Source organism: Schistocerca cancellata, chromosome 9, assembly GCF_023864275.1.
Source record: "Schistocerca cancellata isolate TAMUIC-IGC-003103 chromosome 9, iqSchCanc2.1, whole genome shotgun sequence".
NCBI classification, from domain to species: Eukaryota; Metazoa; Arthropoda; class Insecta; order Orthoptera; family Acrididae; genus Schistocerca; species Schistocerca cancellata.
In genome coordinates, this window is record NC_064634.1 from 495,357,370 (window position 1) to 495,384,910 (window position 27,541).

Here is a 27,541-nt window from a genome sequence, read left to right on the forward strand (position 1 = left end):
CGATTTGATGTCCCTACATCTCTTCCTCATCATGACTGTCCTCCAATGGAACATTCAAAACCTTCAGTCCTACAAAGAGGATTTATGACTGCTTTTAGCATCACAGCATCCCCTCGTACTCTGCCTTCAGGAAACGAAATTGCACCCTCACAACCGCTTTGAGCTTTCACATTACTTACTGCTTCGTTTTGACCTTCCCCCTCAGGTCGGCATTCCATCTCATGGGGGCACCATGCTACTCATACAGGATGACATTCATAGTCAACCCATCTGTCTGATTACCCATCTTCAAGCTGTTGCAGTTTGCCTTTTCCTTCCCCACCTGAATTTTTCCCTCTGTACCATTTATTGGGCAGCTACCTCCCTCATTTTTGCTACTCGGTGACTTTAATGCGCATCATCCCCTTTGGGGTTCTCCCAGGACCTGTCAGAGGTGCCCTCTTGGTTGACCTTCTTAACAAACTTAACCTCTTCTGCCTTAACACTGGAGCACCCACTTTCCTTTCCAACTCCTCGCACACCTATTCCCATTTGGACCCTCCCCCTGCGGGTCCGGGGATTAGAATAGGCCCGAGGTATTCCTGCCTGTCGTAAGAGGCGACTAAAAGGAGTCCATCCCCCTCACGGGGGTAGTTAGCGCCTGCGTCCAGAGACGGACGGTTCCACCACCTATAATTGTGGTCTTTTTGGTTTTTCACTTCTCGTTTCTTCCTTCCTTTGGTTGGTTCCTTTCTTTGCTCTTCTCCACCTCACTGTCTTCCTTACTCTTTCCCTTGACTTCTTCTCATTGCCTTCTTCTCCTTGCCTTCTCATTGCCTTCTTCTCCTTGCCTTCTCTGGTCTCCGCCTCGGCGTTTGAGACAGTCTGTCCTCTTTCTCCCTCTCTCTCTTCTTTTTCCTCTTCTTCCTTCCTCCCTGTGCGTGCCTGAAGGCCGACCCACGCGTTCGCACGCATAGCCGGTGACGGGGTAACGCGTAATTCCTCGCCCTGGGTAGACATGTAAGGCACGCGCGTACCCCCTGGTAAAGGCCAGGCCTGGGGAGGGGTGATTGCCTGAGCTGTTACCTTCTGACCATGCCGATTGGTCCCTCTGTCTGTTTCTCGGGAGGTGTGACCTGAGGTGTAAACATTCACCTAAGGCGGGAGTGCCCTCTGAGAGGGTCCCCACAAGGAAGGAGCGCGCCATCGGAGACGCTGGCAATCATGGGGGATTCCTCCCCAATGGATTCCACTCCATCTCTCTCGGCTTCTGCCCAAAAACGGAAACGTGACCAGGCACCAGTGACAAAAGTACTACCGCCTGCCCCACAGTTCCTCGTCGTTTCTCGATCTGAGGACGGAAAGGATTTTTCCTCTGTCAACCCTTTCGTTATCCAGAAGGGCGTAGATGCCATAGCCGGATCTGTCAAATCTTGTACCAGGTTGCGTAACGGTACCTTATTACTAGAAACTGAGAGTGCCTTTCAGGCACAAAAACTGCTTCGGGCCACACTCCTGTACACGTTCCCTGTCCGGGTGGAGGCCCACCGAACTTTGAATTTGTCTCGTGGTGTAGTCTATATTAGCACCCTTGACGGATTGACTGACGAGGAGATTCAATCTTTCCTCGCTGAGCAGGGCGTGACGGCTGTCCGTAGGGTCATGAAAAAGGTCAACAATGACCTTGTACCAACCCGGACACTTTTCTTGACCTTCGATAGTGTTCAGCTGCCATCGCGTATCAAGGCGGGCTACGAGGTTATTTCTGTTCGCCCCTATGTCCCGACACCTACACGCTGCTACCAGTGTCAGCGTTTCAATCACACTCGACAGTCTTGTTCCAATGCGGCTAAATGTGTAACTTGTGGCAGGGATGCCCATGAGGGTGACTGTCCACCTCCGTCTCCTCGTTGTGTGAACTGTCAGGGTGACCATGCCGCATCCTCCCGCGGCTGTCCTGTCTATAAGGAAGAACGCTATATCCAAGAAATTCGGGTCAAAGAAAAAGTGTCCACCTCGGCTGCTCGCACGCTATTGGCTAGTAGGAAGCCCGCGCTGCTCCCAGCGGGGAAATACAGTACTGTCCTCGCCTCTCCTCGGACTACCAGGGAGGTGGCAACCCAGACATGCGATCTGACCTTTCAGCACCACGGTCGTCCGTTCGGCCAGTGCTAAGATCGCGCGGTCGACGTCTCCTCTTCCTCCCATCACCCCACAGACACCAGCCCCTTCATCAGCTTCTGCTAAGACGAAGACCCCGAAGTCAGATGCACGGGTCTTCAAGAAGGAACCATCCCGTGCAGACTTCCTACGTACCTCAACCTCCCAGCCTTCGACCGGTACTTCCACCAAATGTCATTCCAAGAAGGCTCATAGGAAGCACAGTTCTCCTTCTCCGCCACGGCGCATTTCTTCTCCTGCGCCACCCAGCGGTTGTCGCCCCAGGCCGTCATCCGTTTCGCCTGGCCGCACCGCCGGTAGCCGAACATCTGGCCGTTCACCGGCGGAGGAAGCTCCCCCTCCCGGCCATCCTCCCAAGATGGCCGATGAACCTATAGACCCAATGGACGATGACTGTCCGCCTACTGATGGCGGCGGCAGTGCTCGCTCGAAGCCAGGCCCTCAGCGGCCTTCAAGGTGACCCCTTCTTTCATCTTCTTTTTCTTACGATGGCACTTATTCACTGGAATATTCGCAGCATTCGCTCCAACCGAGAGGACTTGAAGTTGCTGCTCCGCTTGCACCGTCCGCTCGTCGTAGCCCTCCAGGAAACGAAGCTACGCCCATGCGATCAAATTGCCTTGGCACACTACACCTCTGTGCGTTTTGACCTACCCCCTGTGGTAGGTATCCCAGCTCATGGAGGGGTTATGCTGCTGGTCCGGGATGATATTTACTATGATCCCATCACGTTGCACACCGGCCTGCAGGCAGTTGCCATCCGCATTACTCTCCCCACTTTTACATTTTCCATTTGTACCATTTACACTCCATAGTCATCTGCCGTTACCAGGGCAGACATGATGCAACTTATTGCTCAGCTACCTGCACCATTTTTGTTAACTGGAGACTTCAATGCCCACCATCCCCTTTGGGGCTCTCCAGCATCCTGCCCGAGGGGCTCCCTGTTAGCAGACCTTTTCAACCAGCTTAATCTTGTCTGCCTCAGTACTAGCGCCCCTACTTTTCTTTCGGACACATCTCACACCTATTCCCATTTAGACCTCTCTATATGTACTCCCCAACTTGCACGCCGGTTTGAGTGGTATGCCCTTTCTGATACATATTCGAGCGACCACTTCCCGTGTGTTATCCATCTCCTGCAGCATACCCCCTCTCCGTGCTCCTCTAGTTGGACCATCTCCAAGGCAGACTGGGGGCTCTTCTCTTCCAGGGCGACCTTTAAGGATCAAACCTTCACAAGCTGCGATCGTCAGGTCGCACACCTCACGGAAGTCATTCTCGCTGCTGCTGAATATTCCATCCCTCACCCTACTTCTTCTCCACGTCGCGTACCGGTCCCCTGGTGGTCCGCAGCATGTAGAGACGCTTTACGTGCTCGTTGACGTGCTTTACGCACCTTTAAACGCCACCCTACAGTGGCGAATTGTATCAATTATAAACGATTACGTGCTCAGTGTCGTCGTATTATTAAAGAAAGCAAGAAAGCCAGCTGGGCTGCTTTCACAAGCACCTTCAACAGTTTTACTCCTTCTTCTGTTGTCTGGGGTAGCCTGCGCCGGCTATCTGGCACTAAGGTCCACCCACCAGTTTCTGGCTTGACAGTCGTGAATGACGTCCATGTGGCCCCTGAGGATGTCTCCAATGCCTTCGGCCGCTTTCTCGCAGAGGTTTCGAGCTCCGCTCATTACCACCCTGCCTTCCTCCCCCGCAAACAGGCAGAGGCGGCTAGGCCACCTAACTTCCGCTCCTCGAATTGTGAAAGTTATAATGCCCCATTCACCATGCAGGAACTCGAAAACGCACTTGGCCGATCACGGTCCTCCGCTCCAGGGCCTGATTCTATTCATATTCAGATGCTGAAGAACCTTTCTCCTGCGGGTAAAGGTTTTCTTCTTCGTACATACAATCGCATCTGGATTGAGGGACATGTTCCCGCATGCTGGCGCGAGTCTATTGTTGTCCCGATTCCTAAGCTGGGGAAGGACAAGCACTTGCCTTCCAGCTTACCAGCTGTGTCTGTAAAGTGATGGAGCGAATGGTTAACTCTCGATTGGTTTGGCTGCTCGAGTCTCGACGCCTACTTACCAATGTACAATGTGGATTTCGTAGGCGCCGCTCTGCTGTTGACCATCTGGTTACCTTGTCGACCTTCATTATGAATAACTTCTTGCGGAAGCGCCCGACCGCGGCTGTGTTCTTTGATTTGGAAAAGGCTTACGACACCTGTTGGAGGGCGGGCATTCTCCGCACCATGTATACATGGGGCCTTCGCGGTCGCCTCCCTCTTTTTATTCGTTCCTTTTTAATGGATCGAAAGTTCAGGGTATGTGTGGGTTCTGTCCTGTCAGACACCTTTCGCCAGGAGCATGGGGTGCCACAGGGCTCCGTTTTGAGCGTCGCTCTCTTCGCCATCGCGATCAATCCAATAATGGATTGCCTCCCAGCTGATGTATCAGGCTCCCTTTTCGTGGACGATTTTACCATCTATTGCAGCGCGCAGTGTACACGTGTCCTGGAGCGATGTCTTCAGCGTTCTCTTGACCGTCTTTACTCCTGGAGTGTCGCCAATGGCTTCCGTTTTTCTGCCGAGAAGACGGTCTGTATTAACTTCCGGCGCTACAAAGAGGTTCTCCCACCGTCCTTACGACTCGGTCCCGTTGCTCTCCCAATCGTGGAGACAACCAAATTTTTAGGCCTTACATTTGACAGGAAACTTAGCTGGTCTCCACATGTGTCATATTTGGCCGCCCGTTGTACCCATTCTTTAAATGTCCTCCGTGTTCTCAGTGGTATGTCGTGGGGAGTGGATCGAACCGTCCTACTTCGTCTATATTGGTCGATCGTCCGCTCCAAGCTGGATTATGGGAGCTTCGTATACTCCTCTGCACGGCCATCCATCTTACGTCGCCTCAACTCCATACAACATCGGGGTTTACGACTTGCGATCGGAGCATTTTATACTAGTCCCGTAGAGAGTCTTCATGCTGACGCTGGCGAATTGCCACTCACCTACCGGCGCGATATACTGCTTTGTCGGTATGCCTGTCGGCTACTGTCAATGCCCGACCATCCGTCTTATCGTTCCTTTTTTGGCGACTCTCTCGACTGTCAATACGGGTTGTATGTCTCTGCCCTGCTACCCCGTGGAGTTCGCTTTCGTCGCCTCCTTCAACACCTTAATTTTTCACTCCCTGCAACCTTTCGAGTGGGCGAGAGCCACACGCCACCTTGGCTCCAGGCTCAGGTCCGCGTTCACCTTGACCTCAGCTCACTCCCAAAAGAGGTTACCCCCGGTTCGGTCTACCACTCCCGTTTTGTGAAACTTCGTTCGAAGTTCATCAATATGACTTTCATTTATACAGGTGGCTCTAAGACCAATGACGGGGTAGGGTGTTCTTTTATTGTCGGGGCACAAAGTTTCAAATACCGGCTCCATGGCCATTGTTCGGTCTTCACAGCTGAGCTCTTTGCCCTCTACCAGGCTGTTCTTTACATCTGCCGCCACCGACATTCTGCTTATGTCATCTGCTCCGATTCCCTGAGCGTCATGCAGAGCCTCAGTGATCCGTATCCGGTTCACCCTTTCGTGCACCGGATCCAACGCTCTCTTCGGCAGCTGGTGGACGTCGGTTCTCCGGTTAGCTTTATGTGGGTCCTTGGCCATGTCGGTATCCCTGGGAACGAAGCTGCAGATGCCGCGGCCAAGGCTGCGGTCCTCCAGCCTCGGACAGCTTCTTGTTGTGTCCCTTCGTCAGATTTTAGCAGGGTTATTTGTCGGCGCATTTTATGGCTGTGGCATGCCGATTGGGCTGCCCTTACAGCCAACAAGCTTCGGGCCTTGAAACCTCTTCCCGTGGCTTGGACGTCCTCCTCACGCCCTTCTCGGCGGGAGGAGGTAGTTTTGGCCCGGTTAAGAATTGGACACTGCCGGTTCAGCCATCGCCATCTGCTGACGGCTGCGCCGGCGCCGTTCTGCCCATGTGGGCAATTGCTGACGGTCCGCCACATTTTAATGTCGTGTCCGGATTTTAACGCACTGCGTCTCGATCTTAACCTGCCATGTACTTTAGATGCCGTTTTAGCGGATGACCCACGAGCAGCTGCTCGTGTTCTTCGTTTTATCAATTTGACAAACCTCACTAAGGACATTTGATGATGCTGTTTTTTAATCCTATGCCTGTCAGTCTGTCTTTTATCGTGTTTTCCCTTTTAGTTGTTGTTTTAAACTTGTGCCTCGCGGTGCATTCTTAATGTCGTCAGGGCGCTAATGACCATTGAGGTTGTGCGCCCTAAAACCACAAAAAAACCATTTGGACCTATCCTTTTGCACTGCCCAGCATGCCCATCGTCTTCAGCGACCATTTCTGATGTGCTATCTGTTTCCTGACTCCTGCTCCATCCATATGCACGCCCAAACGCAGCTTACTGACACTGACTGGCAGCTTTACTCCTCCCTGACGACCTTCGAAGAACAAGATATCCCCAGTTGTGATGACCAAGTGGAATATCTCAGAAACATTATCCTTAAAGCTGCAGAGCATTTCATTCCTTGCACTTCCTCTGTACCATGTCATGTCCCAGTCCCTTGGTGGACTGAGGCATGCTGTCATGCAATTTGCGCACGGAGATGTGCTCTCTGCGTTTTTAATTGTCATCCTACAATGGCAAACTACATTCATTATAAACACATGTGAAAAGTATCGTTGTGTTCTTCAAGATAGCAAAAGAGCTAGCTGGATTTCATTCACTAGTTCTTTTAATAGTTCCACTTCTTCATCTTTCGTGTGGGCCAACCTACGATGGCTCTCTAGTAACAAGATCCATTCCCCAATTTCCGGCCTGACAGTAGCAGACGATGTTATTATGGATCATGTTGCTATCTCCAACACCTTGGACCACCATTTTTCGAAGTTTCGAGCTCTTCCCACTATCACCCTGCCTTCACTATGAGGGAGCTAGATCATGCTCTCAGTTCATCCCGATCCTCCGCCCCAGGGCCAGACGCCATCCACATTCACATATTGCAGCACCTTTCTCTTGTACAACCACATCTGGGGAGAGGGCACATTTGCTGGGCACTGACGTGAAGCCACCGTCATACTTATACCTAAGCCCAGTAAGGACAAAAACCTTCCTTATAGATACCTCCCCATCCCTCTTGCCAGCTGCACTTACAAGGTGATGGACTGTATGATTCATGCCCGGCTGGTATGGTGGCTAGAGTCTCGCCCGAATGCACAGTGTGGTTTTAGAGAATGGCGTTCTGCTGTTGACCATTTCGTTACTTTGTACAACCATGTCACGAATGGTTTTCTGCGGAAATCCCAGACTGTGGCCATGTTTTTAGATTTGGAGAAGGCCTATGACACCTGCTGGAGAAGTGGTATCCTGTGTACTCTTTACACGTGGTGGTTCCGTGGCTGCCTCCCATGTTTCATTCAGGAATTTTTAAAAAATGGAGTTTTCAAGGTGTGTGTGGGTTCTGCTTGTCAGACACCTTTATCTAGGAAAACGATGTGCCTCAGGTTTCTTTCCTGAGTGTTGTCCTTTTTGCTAATACCATTAACCCTATAGTGGCTTGTCTCCCGCTGGGCATCTTTGACTCCCTTTTTGTTGATGATTTTGCCATCTATTGCAGTTCTCCACGGTCCTGTCTCACTGAGCAGCGTCTTCAGCGATGCCTTGATAGTCTTTGCTCCTGGAGCATCGACAGTGGCTTTTGCTTTTCCATTGACAAAACCGTCTGTATGAATTTATAGTGACGCAAGTGGTTTCTCCCACCATCTTTACACCTTAGGCCTGTTGCCCTTCCATTCGTTGAAACTACGAAATTCCTGGGGCTCGTGCTCGATAGGAAACACTCTTGGTCCTCCTACATGTCTTACTTGTCAGCCTGCTTTACACGGTTCCTCAATGTCCTACGTGTCCTCAAAGGTACTTCCTGGGGTGCCGATCGAATCACCCTCCTCCGTTTGCAACGGTCCCTTGTCCGTTCGAAACTCGAATTTGGGTGCTTTGTTTATGCATCTGCACACCCATCTCTCTTACGCCATCTCAACACTATCCACCATCGTGGCATCTGCTTGGCTATGGGCGACTTTTACACTAGCCCGGTTGAGAGTCTGTATGCTGAAGCTGCTGAACTACCATTGCCTACCGCTGTGACTTTCTCCTCAGCATGTATGCATGCCATTTGTCTGCCATGCGTGGCCACCCATCCTATGCCTTGTTCTTTGTTGATTGCTTTGTTTGTCAGTATGGGGCAAGTCCCTCTTTTCTGTTACCTCCTGGAGTCCGCTTTCAGCACTTGATACAGCGGCTTAACTTCACACAACCTGTAACTTCCCGCATTTGGTTTGAACCCTTCACCACCTTGGGTTCGTGAAGCGGCTCACGTTAACCTTGACCTTCATTTGCTTCCTAAGGACACTACTCCAGCCTCGATCTATCGCCTTCAGTGTCAAAACACTCGCATGGAATTTCACGATAGTACCTTTGTATACACTGATAGCTCTCAGACTGACCTTGGGGTCGGGTGTGCCTTCATCATTGGCACCCGTGTCTTTCGATATCGGCTTCCGGCACACTGCTCAGTATTTACAGCTCAGCTCTTGGCCTTGTATCACACCACAGAGTGTACATCCGGTGACACAGCCTTTTCATTTCTCCGCTCAGACTCACTCTGCGTCCTTTAAAGTCTACGTGCGCTGTACACCTCCCTACCCTTAGTGCAGCGGGTCCAGGAAAACTGTCACTTGCTCACTCTTCATGGAGCCAGTGTGATGTTTTAATGGGTTCCTGGCCATATCGGTCTTCCAGGAAATGCAGCTGCTGACGCTGCTGCGAAGGCTGCAGTCCTCATACCTCAGCCTGCGAGTACATATATTCCCTCCAATGATGTCTATGTTGCTGTTTGTCAGGAGGTGGTGTCCCTTTGGCATCCATCGCCAATGGTCCTCCCTTCACGGGAATAAGGACCCTCTCCCAGCGGCTTGGACGGCCTCCTCTTGACCCTCCCACCAGGAGGAGGTCATTTTAACTAGGCTGCATATTGGGCACTGCCTTTTTAACCATCATCATTTGCTAACTGGCGCTATCCCACCACTTTGTACACTTGCGACCAAGTTTTAACTGTCTGCCTCTTCCTTATGGAATGCCCATTTTTTAACCGTTTATGTTCCCGCTTGGGTTTGCCATCCGATTTATCGGCCATTTTAACAATGATGCGTTGGGCTGTCGACCGCGTTTCTTTATATCAGCCAAAGCAGTATGGTGAAGGCCATTTAATTTTTAGTTTTGGGCCTCTATTTCCGTATGGTGTCTTTTTTAGCCCTTTTTCCACATGCCTGTTCTTTGCTGTCTTCTTTTATGTCAATTGGGACTGACATAGAGTTGTTTTTTAACTCCTCTCTGTCTTCATGTTCTCTAGTTTTGACTTGGGTGTGTGTGACCCCAGTTGTTTTTTGTGCCTGAAAGCAAAATAAAACCAAAACCAATCCATAAAAATACTTTCAGAAAACGCTTCCTGACACTTAAATCCATACTCGATGTTAACAAATTTCTTTTTTTCAGAAACGCTTTCCTTGCGACAGCCAGTCTACATTTATATCCTCTCTACTTCGACCATCATCAGTTATTTTGTTCCCCAAATAGCAAAACTCATCTACTACTTTGTCTGCAGGTTTTTTGAGTAAGGTGAGTTATTATTCTAAGTTCCCTCCTCAAGCAGCATTTTCACCTAGCTGAAGCAGGTTTTGCTTGGCGCCCTGCCTTATGCCGTTTTCTCCTTCACATACTTGTTTTGGCTACTGACACTTCCCTCTATGGCACTGGTTATTAACGATGATGGTACTGACCAACCCCTCGCCTATGCCTTGAAGACACTGGCACCTGCTCAAAAATACTACTTACAGATGGAGAAAGAGGCTTTAGTGATCATATTTGCTGCTAAGAAATGCCACGTAACTCGTTGAGGCTAGGTTTACCCTCATTACTGATCATAAGCTGTTGGTAGCACTCTTTGGGCCACAATCTTGGCTTCCAGAGCAGAGTACTCAGTCTCCAGCATTGGGCTGTTGTCCTTACAGTTACAGTATTAAGTAAAGGCCTGCTGCGCAACATTTAAATGAGGATGCTCTCTCTCGTCTACCCTCAGGACCAGACCCGGCATTTGACCCACAGGAGATTTCTTGTTCCTGCATTGACATAGAATGTCCTCGTACCTTGGATGGATTTCCCATACAGCTACTCGCATCGCTTCAGGCATGTGCCATGACCCTATCTTAATGGCGTGTCATGCACCATGTGCTTTGTGGGTGGCTCACACATTTTTCCAAATTGGCTGCTCCAGAACTTCTGGCCTGGTCTCACCTTTCTTGTTATTTCTCTGTTCGTCTGATATTCTCATGCTGGATGTGGAGGTGGATACTCACTGTGTTGTCATCCTGACTGCATCATGCCCTCATTATCTTGGAACTCCTCCATTATGAGCATTGGAGTATGCTGCAGATGAAAGCCCTTGTCAGGCGACATGCCTACTGGCTAGGACTGAGCAAAGATGTGGAGGCCAAGGTTCACAGCTGTTTTGTGTGTGCTCAACATCAAGCTTCTCCTCCTCAGCTTTTCACTCCTTGGCGCACTCCTTGTCACCCTTGGTACTGCATTCACCTGGACTTTGCTGGTCCCTTTTTGGGCCCTATGCAGTTGTTGTTGTGGATGCTTATTCTGACTTCCCCTATGTGGTTTGCATGGTGTTTGCCACTACGGTCACCATGCACAGTGTGCTTGCCCAAATTCTAGCCATCCAAAAGCTTCCCTGCACCCTAATGTTCAACAATGGGCACCAGTTCACAGCAATGGCCTTTAAGCGGTTCTGCACTGCCAGTAGCATTAAACACCTTCTAAGCCTGCCTTAGGCCCCTACTTCAATGGCAAAGCAGAGCAGATCATGCATATGTTTAACAACAAATGTTGAAGGCAGTGGGCACATCCACCACCACCACAGCAGCAGCACTCGTATTGTTCCTGAGCACCTGCCTGACCATCTCCATCCATGACCACAGTCTGGCAGAGCTCCTCCTTGGGCGACAGCCACATACCACATACTTTCCTCCACCTCCTGGCACCATAGCCCTCGGAGACCAGAGCAGACTCACTGGATGATACCCTACAGGTTCAGTGGTCTGTGTGTGTTCCTATGGGGCAAGACCTTCGTGGATCCGAGATACAGTGGTGGCCACACATGGGCGGCATCTTATCATGATTGATGCTCTGCGGTGTTTGGAGTCAGCACACCAACCAAATCCATTCCCGCTTCCTGCCTCCGCCATCATTAGTGGGTCACTCAGAGTTGGAGTGCCTGTTCTTGCAAACCCATCAACGAGATGAGTACAAGTTGGGCTCTAGGGCACCATCAGTGGTTCCTGTGGATGCAGGTTTGGAGGATGAGACCTCACCGCAGCATCCATTCCCTGAACAGTCATCTCCCACACCACCATTCCCCAGAGCATTGTGCAACGTCCCACATCCTTCTGCCAGCTGGCGAGCTCCTATGCTGCTCCTTCCGAAACTTCATCCAGGGCACTTTAGGCCCCACACGCCCATTTTGGGAGGGGAGGGGAGGGGGGATGGTTGAGTAATTTGGTATCACAGCCCAATGAGTTGAGAGACTGCCAGAATGCAAGGACCTAGATGACAGCTACTAGGTGGTGCTCCTAGTATTTTGATAACAACTGTCACCACCTCAACACTAGGTGCGAGCCATGCCTCATTTTCCAGCCTATGAACTGCTGCAGCTGCACTATAAAGCTTGCAACACTGGGTCTGCAGCTTGTGGTCTAGTGGCTAGTGTTGCTGCCTCTGGATCACAGGGTCCCGGGTTCGATTCCCGGCCGGGTTGGGGATTTTCTCTGCCTGGGGACTGGGTATTTGTATTGTCCTCATCATCATCATCATCATCATCATCATCATCATCATCCGTGATAGTGGCTCAATTTGATTTTTTAAAACTTGGACTGTGCAAAAATAGGGACTTTGTATGGGTGCATTTGGGCGCCCTACAAACTCATTATCGCCACCGTCGCAGCATTGGGGCTCATTCCTCAGTCCTGTTTTGACTGCATTCTCGCCAGTTCATTATACTCGTCTTTGTTTGGTTCTTGATATCACTATTGCTAAGGCTCCCGATTTGGTTTTCACTCAAGAAGTGTCATGTTGTCTTGCTATTTGTGGATCACTGCTGTTGTCTTTCATAGATTTTCAACGATTCAATGTCGATACCCTCGAATGTCGGGCAGCTTCTCCTGGCACTCCCAGGTACTATGAGGGTTGAAACTTGAATAGTGACTACTATTTATTCACAACCGATACAAAAGAGTCACATGTTTGCACCTGTTATTGTCCTTCAAAGTATTCACCAGCACTATGTAGAACCCGTTGCCAGTGATATGGAAGGCATAGTATACCGTTAGCAGAGCCCGTTCTGTTGATGGTGCGAATGGAGCGGTCTAAAGCTATGGTGATTCTCGTGTATGACTGTGATGGTGTTATCCTAACGCATTACATTTCTCCATGGCAGACTGTCAATGCACAGTATTACTGTTCGTTTTTGGAGCATCACCTGTGACCAGCTTTGCGAAAGAAGCGGCGACACTTTCTGCACAACCCACCCATCATTTTGCAGTACAATGTGCGGGTGCATACAGTGCAAGCTGTGGCTGCTCTGTTCAGTCGATGGGACTGGGAAGTACTGTGCCATCCACCATATTCCCTGGTCTTAAATCCTCGTGACTTTGATTTGATTCCGGAGATGAAGAAACCACTTCGTAGCATTCACTTCAGAACTGTTCTAGAGATTCTACAGGCAGTAGACCACTCCATTCCCACTGGCAAAAGAACAGGCTCTGCTAACGGTATACTACACCTTCCACATTGCTGGCAACGGGTTCTATACAAGGCTGGTGACTACTTTGGAGGACAGGAACAGGTGCAAACATGTAACTCTTTTGTATCATTTATGAATAAATAGTTGCCAATATTTAAGTTCCAACCCTCACATAATATTCCTTAGCCAAATTAAGCATTGAAAAATATTTTACATTACCCAGTTTGTGCAAAATTTCATCAATGTGTATGAGTGGGAAGACAGTGTTGACAGTAATGTCTTTTAGTTTTCTGTAATCAGCTACCACTCTCCATTTCTGTTTACTAGATGCCTCAATCTTTTTGGGAATCAGGAATAACCGGAAATTCCAGGCGCTTGCTGAAGGTACTATTGTCATCCTCCAGTATCTGATTTATCTCATGTTGTAATGCTTCCTTCTGCACTTCTGGTATTGTGTAAGGATGCAAGCTAAGTACTTGTCCCTCTGCTTCAGGAATTAGTTTTATTTGATGCCAAATTGTCTCTGTATATATCAATCCATCTCTTGGCAAATGAAATATATCCTTTTACATAGAACACACTTCTATTTTTTTCTATGACATTTAAATGATCTAACTGCAAGTTTTCTCATAATAAACTGACTCTGGATTTTTTTTTTTTTTCCTCTCAATCATGACCTTGTCTACCTTGCGTACAGTCTGCTTCAGACTTGGCAGAAATTATTGCACATTAATGCAAGGCATCTCAATAGAAACTGCCTTCTCTCATGTACGTAACACACTAATTAAATGATCCTTTTACTGCTCTCTCTAGGGCCTCTGCGAAGACATGCCTCTCTGCAACTCTTGTTTTTCAGCAGTGCCATATCTTAGGCTAGTATCTGGAACCTTTGGCTTCAAAATTATCTCCTCACAAAACCTAATTTTATTTTATCCATCTGGCCTACCTTCTGTAGAGTCTGTTTCCTGCCGACGAGATGTCTGTCTACCGGTAATTTGTTTACTTCATCACTTCCTTTGCATACTTTGATTTACTGGCTCTTCTGAGCTTCTCGGAGAACTATGAACTCCTACTGTATTTGCATTCTGCAGTTTCAGAATCTGTATGTGGCTTTCTAAGTCCCTATTCCTGTGTACTTGCGCCTTGTAATTCTACCTCTACACAATGTAATGGGCCTACCCCCGATCCACAGGGCTCCATTGGCGTAATCAATTACTACACCATGCTTTGTAAAGAAGTCTCTACCAATTAAACTGATGTAGGGAAAATCTGATTCCCCTCCTACCGGATAAAACTTATGCTTCACTCTTAATTGCTGATCTGTTCAAAGATCTAAAACAGTCATTCCATATGTACGTATGACCAGACTTGTAAAACCTTTACACCTCCCTCAGGTCTACACCAGACCTGACTTCACAGGTGCTATTGAACAAGCTAATGTGTGCTGCATTATCTAGAAGCAATTTTAATGGATTTTCTGTACTCGATGTGCAGTTCAGTTCTACAAATCGTTTGTACTTTCATTTTTGTGCTTCTTATTTTTCACAGACTGCCTTGTGTTCTCAGTACATTCTCTAACCACATGTCCAGCCCTATGACGTGAAACACACAATTGGCTTTGCTTTCTTGTAAGGACTGCAGTGTCCCAGTAAATTGAAACTTTTGCATCGGACTGACTTTTGGACCTCTGACTCTTGACACACTTGAACCGATTCTATTTTAAGAATTTTTTTCTTAGGTAGTCAGTCTTACATTAAATGCCCTGATTTCCCACAGATTTTACACCTAACATCACTTCTGCAGTCTTAGACGTGTGCCCTGCACATCCACTTGAGAAACAGTTATGGGTGACCTACCCCGTTTTGCCCTGATGACTTCTTCACCAAATCCTTCTTCTTTGGTGGACATAAATGCCAACTCTTCTGTCAGAGCTACCTCAACAGCCTCAGTTAGTGTGATGTTTTCGTCCTTAGCGTGCACAATTGTCGGAATGCGCTCATCATAGGTCCCCGGAATGAATACTGCACTGCTCAATTTGCCTATTTATGACAAATATCCAGCTATTTCTGATGCTGGCACTGCAACATCAACAGCCCCACAAAATTGATGTTGAAGTGAATCTACTATACAGCCTAATCTGCAATTGTTTCTTGCTTTGATTGCCTACTAGAAAACATTTCCAAGAGTAAAAGTACAAAATATACTTACATGCATAATTTTTCAACAAGATATTTCTTACTTCTTCCCACATGGAAGATAATTCATGCAGCTGCAGTTTACTTTGTTGAGGACCCTGAATACCGGTTTTTATGAACTTCAACAGTATTAGATGTCTGCTCCACGCAATAGTTCAAAAGCTATGTCTACATTTTTATGAGCTCATTTAATGCCGATTCCATAGTATCAAAAGCCTGTTGAATGACTTTAGGGGCATCACTAATAGTGATGTTAGTTGCAGCTGCTACACTACGGGCAACTGTGTAGTTAGGTGCGGCTATGACTTACTTTGACTACTGATGAACAGTGTAAAGGTGAGACGAGTCGATTCGAGATAGCACCACCGCTGAAAGCACTGCACTAAGGTGAGATGAGCAAGTGTGGCCTTGCGACACTCTTGGCTTCGTGTTGTCTTCCGCTTTGCTGTGCCAGGCAGTTGCCCGCTGCCGGCTGCTCACTGGCTGCCACTGCCAATGTTGCTGAAGCTCGCAGGGACTCCACGTGCCCCATGCTGCTGGACCGTGCTGCTACCTCGTGTTGTCGGCCTGGCGGTCCTCGTAGGACCGCTCCATCCTGTTGCCACCCAACCATTCCTGCAACCCCCCTACATTGCCATGAAGTCATATATAGATAAGGCTGCTCTGGACATGTCGGTAATTTGGTGCCAATCTCTGTTTCTTTCTTCTACTTATTTTGCTCTGTCTGTTCTCACTGGAGTGCAGGTGCTGCTTCTCATTAGCTGCCAACTCAGTCTTGACATCAGACTGAACACCTATCAATCCCAAAAACCGTTAAGGATATTCCACACCTGGCACGAGACAGTGTTTATGTATGTCACATCCTAACACGGGATACAGGGAAGACGGGGTTACAGGTCAGTCTGCTGTTGCTGAGCGGTTAGGAGCAAATGCAGCCTGACTTCCAGTGAAGGCAGGTTGATTGTTTGCAGCAGCATGAAGCTGTGTCACGAGGTACCTCTGAGAGGTGCGGTTTTTAAGACTCAATAGGATGCTTGCAACAGAAGACTTGAGGAGACTTGTGGGTCTGTTAACACTGTCTGTTTGCAATCAAACAAACAACTACACTGAAGGCTAATCCTAAACACTAGAAAAAGCAAAGGATGCAACTGGTTGCACAACTGAAGTTGGTGCCTGAGCCTATGGGATGAATGCTGGCAGAAGCAGAGAAGAGAGCAGCACTCCAAGTGGAAAAAACAGGCTTGTCAGAGCTTATTGATGCCGGCAACAACTGACTCGGAGTTGCTGCCGCAGTGATCCGATTGAGAACTCTGAATACAAAAATGTGGTATTTCACTCTTCCTATAGTTGGCCCACCGATCCACCGGCACTTTATGGGCTTCAGTCAATCTGACTAGTGGCTCTGTATCTCCTGGGCACCACAGGCCAACCACACTTAGTCCTCCCATTCTCCTACTTTGTAAGTAGAAATGTATCTGGACCTTGCGTTAACAAACACCAAGTTTGGTAGCAACAGCTTGATCTGAAAGCTTAACATCACTGTCCTCCTTGCTTTGGCCAGCAACAACAGTGTTTTATCACTTGGCCCCACCCAGAGGCCTTTTGTAAGTGGGGACTGCTGGTGTAGCACTCCGACCACTGTAAACCCACTGACGTTGTGACTCTTGGGAGCAGGTAACAAGCTTGCTGTATCTGCTAAGATGTGCCTTTTTGTGACCATCTTCTATTGTGATGCCTTACAATGGCGTTTAGGTGGTGGATGAAGTTACCAGTTAATTCTCTGGGGTGAAACTTCTCTCCTGAGACAGCTGGCCAGAGCATCTGCAATTTGCAGGACTCTAGCATTATTTTCGACCTCTGGTAGCCTAAACACTGCCACTTTTGTTTGCTTTCTGCGTTGTCTCTGATTTCCTGTCTTGGAGTGCCCTTACTGGCTTCCAGCAGCCTTAAGCTTAACTACGTATAAGTCATAACATCATTAATGTGTGACGATAGGACAAGTATTTAGTCTGTGGCATGACTCTGTGCTGCCTGACCTGTGTCACTTCACTGCTCCTCCCATATAGAACACTAAAAATTGTAGTTATTTCAAATACAAAGGGAATGTATTTGATTGGTGAAAATAATTATTACATCATACACACAAAAGGGATGCCATAAGATCAAGGCCACTGGATGTTTAAGGGACCTCCTGTTTTTAGCTCCAAACATAGTTTGTTAGCTACTGCATGTGCTCCTAGCAAATTAGTTATTTAACTTTGTAAAACCATATGCTTTATCTAAGAAATAAAAGAACGGAGCATAGTGATAATTTTATAACAATAATATAGTTGCTGCATTTCAAACTTGAATAGGTTATTGTACAATCATTTCATTAAAGTAATGATGATGAGCATTTTATCTTTATTATTATGATAAATTCTTATTATAACTCTTATTATTTGCAGCATGTTGGAACGCACGTTGGATAGCATACTCTTGGATGAAGAGAAGAAACATCCCTTGCGACTACCTTCACCAGATATTTACAGGTTTGCTGAAAGTGATTGCAAGGACAACATTGTCCTTGAAGAAAGAGAAAATGCTGGTGTCCCACTTATTAAGGTTAACATCTTGTTTTAAGCTCTGTTGCACAGTTATAATATTCAAAATAATAGTTGTGTCCTTCATTTTTATTATTTTTTGTACAAAAATATTTTTAAGGTGATATCTGGCTGTTTATAGAAAAATCTGCCACACTTGTTCTTTTATTCAAGCTCTCACAAAAAAGAGCAAATTGCATCTTTGTTGTTAGTTTTCCTACTACATTATACTCACAATATGTAAGTGAATGTTGTTACAGCTTGTTTTATCTAACAAAAAAACTACTTTTCTAAGGGGTTTGTAAAACCACATGGTTCCCATTCTTGGTCTTTGCTGACATAATTGCTATTTTTAAGCCTAAAAATATGTACTCAGTAACATTCTAGTTTTTTGGCATCAGTTGCTAGTTACATGTCAGAGTAGTGTAGAAATGTGCTAAACTCTGTGTTTACTATATGTAGTTGTAGTACAGTTCTAAGCAGCTGTAACATTATCCAAATTAGTTTCTAAGGTTATGCCATTAGGACGTGTGTGTGTGTGTGTGTGTGTGTGTGTGTGTGTGTGTGCGGGGTTGGTTGGTTGATTTTCTATTGCAAAGAACCTTCTGTTATGTGACTCTCATGTCTTCATATTGATTTATGCGTATCCTGAGATTCACATTCTCATTATGAATATACTATTTTGTGTTCTTCAGTTTTTGAAGGTTATTAAAGATTGTGATTGTCATGTGAAGGTTTGGCAATTTGTTTGTCAGATGATGTGACTGATTTCTCACAGCAGTGCCACATATTTGTTAGTAAAACTATTATTGTTAAATATCCCTTGTTAATGATCAAATATATGATGAATCATATTTTCAGGGAGCCACACTGTATAAATTGGTCGAGAGGCTAACTTATCATATATATGCTGATCCCATGTTTGTACGCACTTTTCTCACAACCTACAGGAGCTTCTGTTCGCCACAGGTGAGCATTTTGTTTTTTACTGGAAATAGTGTTGGAGTTAACAGGTTTTGTCAGTAATGATAAATGATAACTTCAGGAACTCCTTGGTCTCCTGGTAGAGAGATTTAACATTCCCGATCCATCCATCGTGTACGAGGATAATAAAGATTCATTAGAATCAGATAAGACGCTAAAAAATTCGCAGCGAGAAGACTGGAAAAGGTATCGAAAAGAGTACTGTCAGCCAGTACAGTTCAGGTAAGAGTCACATTTCATCGGATTTCCTTTTTAATTCAAAGTTAGCCTTAAATTTTACTGAATATGATAATTTTTTATAAAATATCTTAAAACTGTGAGATTCTGCTTGCAGGGTGCTAAACGTACTAAGACATTGGGTAGATCACCATTTTTATGACTTTGAAAGGGATCCAGCACTGTTAGAGCAACTTAACAATTTTTTAAATACAGTAAATGGAAAATCAATGAGGAAGTGGGTCGATTCAGTGTTGAAAATTGTGCAGCGAAAGGTAAGCAGTAAAGTATGTCTAATGAAGATATTTTGAAATTATTGTGAAAAAATATGTTGTAAATATTTTGAAATTATTGAGAAAAAATACGTTGTAAATTGGTATATTTCAGTCTGATCCAGCTGAACAGCAGAGAGAAATTAGATTTGCTTTTGACCGTTCGCCACCTCCGACTGAATGGCATATCCGCTGCCCTGAAGAAGAATGGAATATTCTGACTGTAAATAAGCATTTCACTACTTTTAGAAACATTTGATATTTGACTCGCAGAATAGAATTATTTACTGACTTTTTGTTTCTTTGCAGCTACATCCAATAGAAATTGCTCGTCAGCTGACATTGTTGGAGTTCGAACTCTACAGGGCAGTAAAACCATCAGAACTCGTTGGAAGTGTGTGGACCAAAAAGGAAAAAGAACAGACTTCCCCGAACCTTCTTCGCATGATCAAACATACGACAAATGTAAGATTTCATAAAGTCCTTGAACTGTAAAGAAAGAGATCTTAATTGTCTATTAAATAAATGTAAGATTTCATAAAGTCCTTGAACTGTAAAGAAAGAGATCTTAATTGCTATTAAATAATTTTGGCACTATGTCCATGTGCTGCCCAGTTTTGTAATGGGAGTTATGCAAAACACGGACGTATAATTTCATCGAAAGTGTTCTGATGTGCTACAGTGGGTTACAAAATGAGTAGGTGCTAGAATATGTCACTCTAGTAGGAAATACAGGGGAAAAGTATAGATTGGTGCTGGGGACAATTATAGCCTTTGAATTGACTTTAAATATGTCAGTATTATTGGGTTACTGTAAGCCTCATTACACCAAGCTTATAAGCCTCTTAAAAATTCTTGTGTGTTGTAAATGCCAGTAATATGAACATTACCTTAGTATGTAATGGTCAGAAAGTACAGTAAAACACTCCTTGTTCAGAAAGACATATTCCTGGCTGTAGGCAACCGTGTATGTCACAATCTAGTGTAGAGTCCAGAGTATAGGAAGAAAATTAAAGTAAGAGAAGACACTGTGTGCTAAACTATGCAGCTAATGAACTGCAGAACAGAGGTCCTTTCCATACTAGTCAAAACATTTGTGAAATCAATGACTGAATACAAATAGTAATATTATGTGGATGTTTCTACTTGGCAGTTTTAGAGGAGGAGTTTTGAACTAGAATTATGTAAGGTACTGATAGAGGTTATGCCCGAACTGCCACATTTACACCACCAGAAAATGGTTGCGCTGTAGCTGTTAATGAATGCTTTGGGTACTCCGCTTTGCTTTGGATTGTGCATTGCTCACTGTTTCCTGTTCTTATTTCAGAATGAGGGAAAAAACTAACACTAGTCCACCACAGGGTTCGAGTACAACTCTCGTAACACCAGACACCAGAAAGAATGGCGATCACTGTGACTTTGTGTCAGTTATATGTTTGCAGAAGCACAGAACAAGGGTTCAGGCTGCCAGACCTGTGAAAGGGCTCCCCTTGTATCCCTCCTCTCCTCTCAGGCTGTCCACATTCTCATTTATTTACATTCGTAGCCAGTTAACCCATTACAGTGTCTGCACTGTACGAGAAGCGAGTCTGCAACTATACATATAACCACATTTATTTCCAAATCGGCATTGAATTCTTAATGAATCTAAACAAGACTGATATCCACCATTCTATAATAACCAGACAAAAGTGAAATTAGATACTGTGTCTTTGCTGTATTAACGACACACTGTGATTCCGATAACGAAAGTAAATTGAAACTTGGAAAAGTAGCTATTGAATCACGAAACACTTAAAAAATTTCGATGTAAGCAGCAGTTTCGGAAATCAAAGTATTACAACCAGAATTAAGTTGTTCTTTTCCTTGCCCTTTCTGTTGTTGTAGTGCTCCCCCCAACGAAGATACAATGAGGAAGTGGGGGGAGGAATTACTGATAAAGGGCAGTTGCACTTCATTTAAACTGGAATGGGTTCGGGACTGAAGTAGAAGAGCTAAAGAGCCTAGCACAAACTAAATATGTTTATATAATTCCAAGAGATAATAATTCTTCAGACTTACTTTCAGGTGAGGTGACACTAATTTTTATACTTGTATCCACGAGGACTGGGGATCAGAATCCCTTTCAATCTTCTTGTAGAATTTTCAGAGTTTTGCTGTGATACCTGTATTCGAAGTGGACACTGAGATAGTTCCTTGAATTAGGCTGATTTACATACAGTCAGCTTCTACATTATCTGTAATGACATGTTTATTGGTGGGGCTGTAGATTCTCACCTTTTCCCTTTTGACTTGCATGTGCTATTAGCAAAACAGTTTTACAGGCAAAACAAATAATGAAGTAAAATAGCAAAGGGAGTTGTGTTAATGATTTTCAGCCATTAGACACACCTCCACTTGTTATCCATAACACTCAAATTGCCACCTACTGACATGTTTCATTTGAAATGAGGCTGTGTTGCCTTTGTATCCACTTCATGAACACCCTGAAAGCTAAGTTCTCATATGAAACTGAAAAGATCTCCCAGTAATTGCTCCTCCTCCTTGGGAACATTAAACTGCATTATATGCAGAGAGCTTCCTGAGATTTTGTCATACACTTAAAACACTTGGTGGATTAAACAATGGAAAATTGAGGACGGATTGTAATAATGTTATGAGAAGGAAAGTTGCTATTCACCATATAGCGTAGATGCTGATTCGCAGATAGGTACAGCAAAAACACACACACATGCACGCATGACTGGGTCTTAGGCAACTGAGGCCACACTGCGAACAGCAGAACCAGTGCACGATGGGAATGGCAACAGGTTGAGGGTGAGGGTGAGGTTGAGGGTGAGGTTGAGGGTGAGGTTGAGGTTGAGGTTGAGGGTGAGGGTGAGGGTGAGGTTGAGGGTGAGGGTGAGGGTGAGGGTAAGGAGGAGGCTGGGTTGGGAGGGGAAGGGATAGTAGAATAGAGGTGGTGGACAGTGGAAGTGCTGCATGTTAGATGGAGGGCTGGTGAGATGTGGGGAGGGGGGCGGGATTGGAAAATGAGAGAAATAAAAACACTGGATGTGGTGGTAGACCAATACCTTCAACATATTACCTGGAACCTATCCACATTCCTCCAGATCCTCAACAACTTCTTCCCCATTTGCATCATGTAGTCCTACTCAACCCAATAAGCCACTTTCGTCGATACTCATCTTGTGGTGTTGCAGTTCTTGTTATGTCTGTCCTTGCTATGATATGGGAGGAGGAATTTCACCTTATGCGAGACACCTTTTTTCTGTTTTGTTTCACCCTTGGACATGTTTCAGCACATTTTGTGCTGTCTTCAGTGGGTTGTTTTTTATTTTCTAATTTACATGGTAGTATTGGACATTTATTTTGGTAGCTCTTCTGCTACACAACTTACAACTTCTCATGGTTTTGATATTGTGGTGCATTCTCATATGTTGTTGGCAAAGTGAATATGCAGATTTCGTGACCTATGGTCATTTGAACCTGCACTTCTCTGATTTTTCAAAACATAGGCAGAGTTTCCGCCAACATTATGTGGTGTTGTGGCTTTGACTACAAAAACAAATCTCCCGTGCCTTATCTTTCCAGTCTCCCTCCACCTCCCGAAGTCCCACTGTCCAGCCGTAGAGGAGCATTCCCCTAGTAACTCAGTACCACCCAGGATTGGAGCAACTTAATTACATTCTCTGCCACGGATACAATTACCTCTTGTCATGCCCTGAAATGAGAAATGTCCTGCCCACTATCCTTCCCACCCGTCCCGCAGTGGTATTCCGCTGTCCACTGAACCTACGCACTATACTCGTCCATCCGTACGCAACTCTGCTCCAGACCCCTTACCTCATGGCTCATACCCCTGTAGTAGACATAGATGCAAGACTGTCCCATATATTCTCCCACGACCACCTACTCCAGTCTGGTCACAAACATAACCTATCCCATCAAAGGCCTGTGAAACCAGTCATGTGATCTACAAGCTAAGCTGAAACCACTGTGCTGCATTCTATATGGGCATGACAGCCAACAAGCTGTCTGTCCACATGAATGGCCACCAACAAACTGTGGCCAAGAAACAAGTGGACCACCCTGTTGTTGAACAAGCTGCCAAACATGACTCCTTCACTTCAATGACTGCTTACAGCCTGTGCCATATGAATCCTTCCCAGCAACACCAGCTTTCTGAATTACACAGGTGGAAACTTTCCCTGCAATTATCCTACACCGCCGTAACTCTTCTGGCCTCAACCTCCATCAGTATTTGTCCTCACCCACCCAGCCCCTTCCCTGTTCACATTCCAGCACTATGCAGCCCTGATTCTACCTCCGCACTCAGTCTTTTTAATTCTCTCCTTTTCTGCTGCGTCCCGCTCCCTTCCACTCTCCACCTCTCGCCAGCCCTCAATCTAACCTGCAGCACTTAACTGTCCACCACCCGTACCTTACTATCCCTCCCCTTCCCCGCCACAGCCTCCTCCTTACCCTCACCCAGTTGCCACTCCCATCGTGCACTAGTGCTGTAAAGCTTTATTTGTGACAGTGTTTTTGTTGTGCCTATCTGCAACCCAGTATCTGTGCTATATGGTAACAACTTTCTTTCTTGCAATATTCTTACGTAGTGGATTAGTGAATACAAAAAAATTAACCATGTATGATTTTGCAAAGAAACTGTGTATTTAAGGGTTTTTCCTGGCTTCCACTTACAGCTCAGATGCAGATCTGCAGTAATATATTTTCTGTAGTACAATATATGGACGGCACAGTGGCTTTCATGTGGAAGAGAATATTCAAACATTTTCATTTCTTTTACCTTGTCAATTGGTATCTCATTGACTGACTGAGCAATATGCACTTTGTCAGTTGTTGTAACTTACTCTTTTGTTTTTGTTTTAGGACACCATAGTTTGTTTCAAGTGATATATTTGTAATTGAGAAGAAATGCATTGTACACTTTCACCTCCTTTTCTTTCATCTTAAATCATGTAGTGCTGTCTGCTACACCCTACCCTCTATTGTGTCAGCTGGCATGAGTAACTTCTTTCAGTTTTGTAATTCAAGATGAATATTTGCAATATTAAAGGGAGGTGTAGAAATTGAACTACAATAAAATAGATGAGATGCAAAAATTGTGCATTGTAACTAGTAATATTTTTGCTTGTTTGCAGTTCACACGATGGCTAGAAAAAAATATTGTGGAAGCAGAAAACTTTGAAGAAAGAGTTGCAATAGTATCTCGGATAATTGAGATTATGTTAGTTTTACAGGAACTGAACAATTTTAATGGTGTATTGGCTGTTGTGTCGGCAATGGGCTCTGCATCAGTCTTCAGGCTTAAATTTACTTTCCAGGTATGGTATTGTTTTATATTCTGTATGTTAGTGTGACTTAACATTATAAGCTATGTACAGAATTGCTGTTAGTGATGTTTCTTATGTTTTGTCAGCACAAGTGGCTGGCATTGTCAAACATTTGCCCTCCATTACCAGTAGCTGAGTGGACTTGAGCCTGTGACTGGAGATTATATATATCTGTCTCACAAACTTCTTCAGGCATTTCCCTGGCCATTTTAACTGTGGTTCTCCTGTTACCTGCAGTGATTGATAGCCACAGCACAAGATTTGAGGATCTGTTTATCTTGAGTCTTACTTCTTTCTTGTTAAAAGTATTGTCATGTTTATGAATTTAAAATTAACACTTTCCTGAACAAGCGGATGGGGTAGGTCTTTGCAGAGAGAACCAATGTATCAGGGAATACTTTTACATGATAAGTCTCACGGCACATACTCCTCCAATGCTGATTTCTCTACCTGCCCGAAACTAAAGTACTGTTTCTGTACACTGATCTTAGAACTGATGGATCATTCAGACATTATGACGTAAACTTTTCCAAACATACTCTGCGTGTGGTACGCCAAACACCCGCAGCATTGTGAGTGGTTTCTTTTCTGATCTGAGACACTCTTCGATCTTCCTAATTTGTTTTTGCAGTATGTGAGTAATTCTGTTTGCAAAAGACAAATGTCGCCCACTTGCAACGTCGGGAACACATGTGGAAAAGTCTGTGTCGAAATGACAGGACAATCCATCAGTACCAGGTTCATCGAACTTAAATGGTATTTCAGGTTGGAACAGGTGAAGAAATCAGCTGTGGCGGAGTGTGCTCTGTGTGAGATCAGCCAAGTAATAAAATTCACCAACATACAGACTCATGCTGTGTAGAATGGCTACCATGCCTGTTTGTTCAGGGGAGCCATTGAGATTCATAAAAATGACAGTTTTTAACAAGAAATAAGAAAACTCAATGTAAATCGATCCTGGATTGCCACACAGTGGCCAACAACTATTGAAGGTAGCATAGAGAAAACCATGGCTGTAGTGAGCAGGATAAGGTCCCGAGACAAAGGCATGACAGTTCCAAATAATTTCTGGTTATGGGCTCGACTGTGGTCCACTAACGGTAATTTAGGGTGAGCCTTTGACGGTAGCAGCCACTCATACTGGCAACATTATAGTGCTGTTGACGGAGACCAATAAAAGCTTGACTAGGGGAAAAATTTGTGTAATTGCAAACTATTGTACAGAGGTAGGAGAGAGGGCGGTGAACAACCTGCTAAACTCCTGAGTGACTGGGTGGTTGGGGGGGGGGGGGGGGGGTTAATCACTTTTTATCTTTTCCTTGGATAACTCAAAAACTATAGCTTCTAGCGAAAATGTTTCACAGTACAAAATTAAATTCCCCACAAAAAGGTCCGATTCCTTTTTTTTATTTTTATTTTTCTGCCCTCCCCTATATATTGCAGTGGATGGAAGGACTGTAGGTTATTAAAACTGGTGTCTTAATGGTGTAAAATTAATGTTTATTCTTAAATAAAGTAAGTTGACAGTATTAAAGCTGTATATCATCCAAGTGTAGTAGAACCATACTAAGGGATAAATCGTTGTATTCTGTGGATGTGATGGGCGGAGGTGGGGGGGGGGGGGGGCATAGAGGGTGGAGGGTAGAGGTTTGAAGAAAGGCAGTTGCTGGATTGTGGTCCCTCCTTAGTGGGTCTGCAAACTGTAGAAAGACCCCACAGTCTCTACCGTACATTAAAAGAAGCACGAATTGATTTTACAAAGTTGTTCCAACACTTCTGCTGCTTGCCCCGTGGATCACTGACAGTGAAGTGTGCACACACATCTGGGTTGGTGGGCTGTTTTATTTTTCACCGATATGGAATACAGATATGAAACAACAACTGTGTGGAAGGGATGGGTAGCTACTCACCACATGAAGGACGCATTAAGTAGCAGACAGGCACAATGAGAGAGAGAGAAAGAAGAAAAAAAAAAAAAAAAGCTTGTCTATCATCATGCCCTGAAATTCCCTTGTCCACCCAACTTCCACAACATCCTAGTCCATACGTATGCTTCTCCCAGTCTCAACCCCTTGCCAACCACTGCCCAATCTACCCACTTGGCACTTCCTATTGCAGTCCTGTCACAGGCTTATCCCACCCCGTCACAGGTCGGGTCACCTGTGAAATCAGCCATGCTGCATACTAGCAGTGCTGTAACCATTGGGATAACTACCAACTAGCTGTCCACCGGGATAAATGACCAATTCCCCAAACTGTGGCCAAGAGCAATGTAGACCACCCACTGCCACAGCATGCAGCCGAACAAAACATGCTTGATTTCAGTGGCTGCTTCACTACTTGAGCCATCTGGATTTCCCCTCCACCACCAGCTTTTCTGAACTTCGCATGTGGGAGTTATCCTTACAGCACATTCTCTGCTCCCAAAATTATCCCTGCCTCAACCTGTGGTAACCTACTGAACCCACACCCTTCACCATTTTGACATTCCTTCACTCCTTCCGTGTGCCACTCTGCCAGTGTACCCACCTGCCTTTTTCCACTCCCCATTTTTTTCTCCACACCCCACCTTCTGATGCTGCCTCTGGCAGTCTCTGGTCGCTGCACACCCTGCCAGACAGTGCTCTTCAGTCCTTGGGCGTGTCTGTGTACTGCATTGTCAGTGACTCGTAAAGTGCAGTACGGAGGGATTGGTATAACTTTGTGCAACACCCTGCAGTTGCTTCTTGTGATGTACGGGGGTTGATAAGAGTAGGGAACCCCTGCTTGCTCTTTAGTGTGCAGGTCTATGAAGGAGGGAAGTTCGTGAGCACAGTGTGGCAACATGTCTACCCTCACGCTTCTAACCTTCACACTTATCCTCCTCTACAATGCATTACACCTTCAG

At 45.5% G+C, this 27,541-nt stretch overlaps 1 protein-coding gene across 1 annotated transcript in view; it reads left to right on the top strand.

Annotated features, from left to right (window-relative positions):
- The window catches only part of LOC126100203 (protein son of sevenless), a 185,727-nt gene that overhangs the window by 80,791 nt on the left and 77,395 nt on the right, over positions 1 to 27,541 (top strand). The window contains exons 12-18 of the mRNA XM_049910763.1: positions 17,688 to 17,844; positions 18,684 to 18,791; positions 18,868 to 19,028; positions 19,141 to 19,297; positions 19,410 to 19,517; positions 19,604 to 19,759; positions 24,463 to 24,645. Of these exons, the coding sequence (XP_049766720.1) occupies positions 17,688 to 17,844; positions 18,684 to 18,791; positions 18,868 to 19,028; positions 19,141 to 19,297; positions 19,410 to 19,517; positions 19,604 to 19,759; positions 24,463 to 24,645 (1,030 nt within the window). The remainder of the gene's footprint in view (positions 1 to 17,687; positions 17,845 to 18,683; positions 18,792 to 18,867; positions 19,029 to 19,140; positions 19,298 to 19,409; positions 19,518 to 19,603; positions 19,760 to 24,462; positions 24,646 to 27,541) is intronic.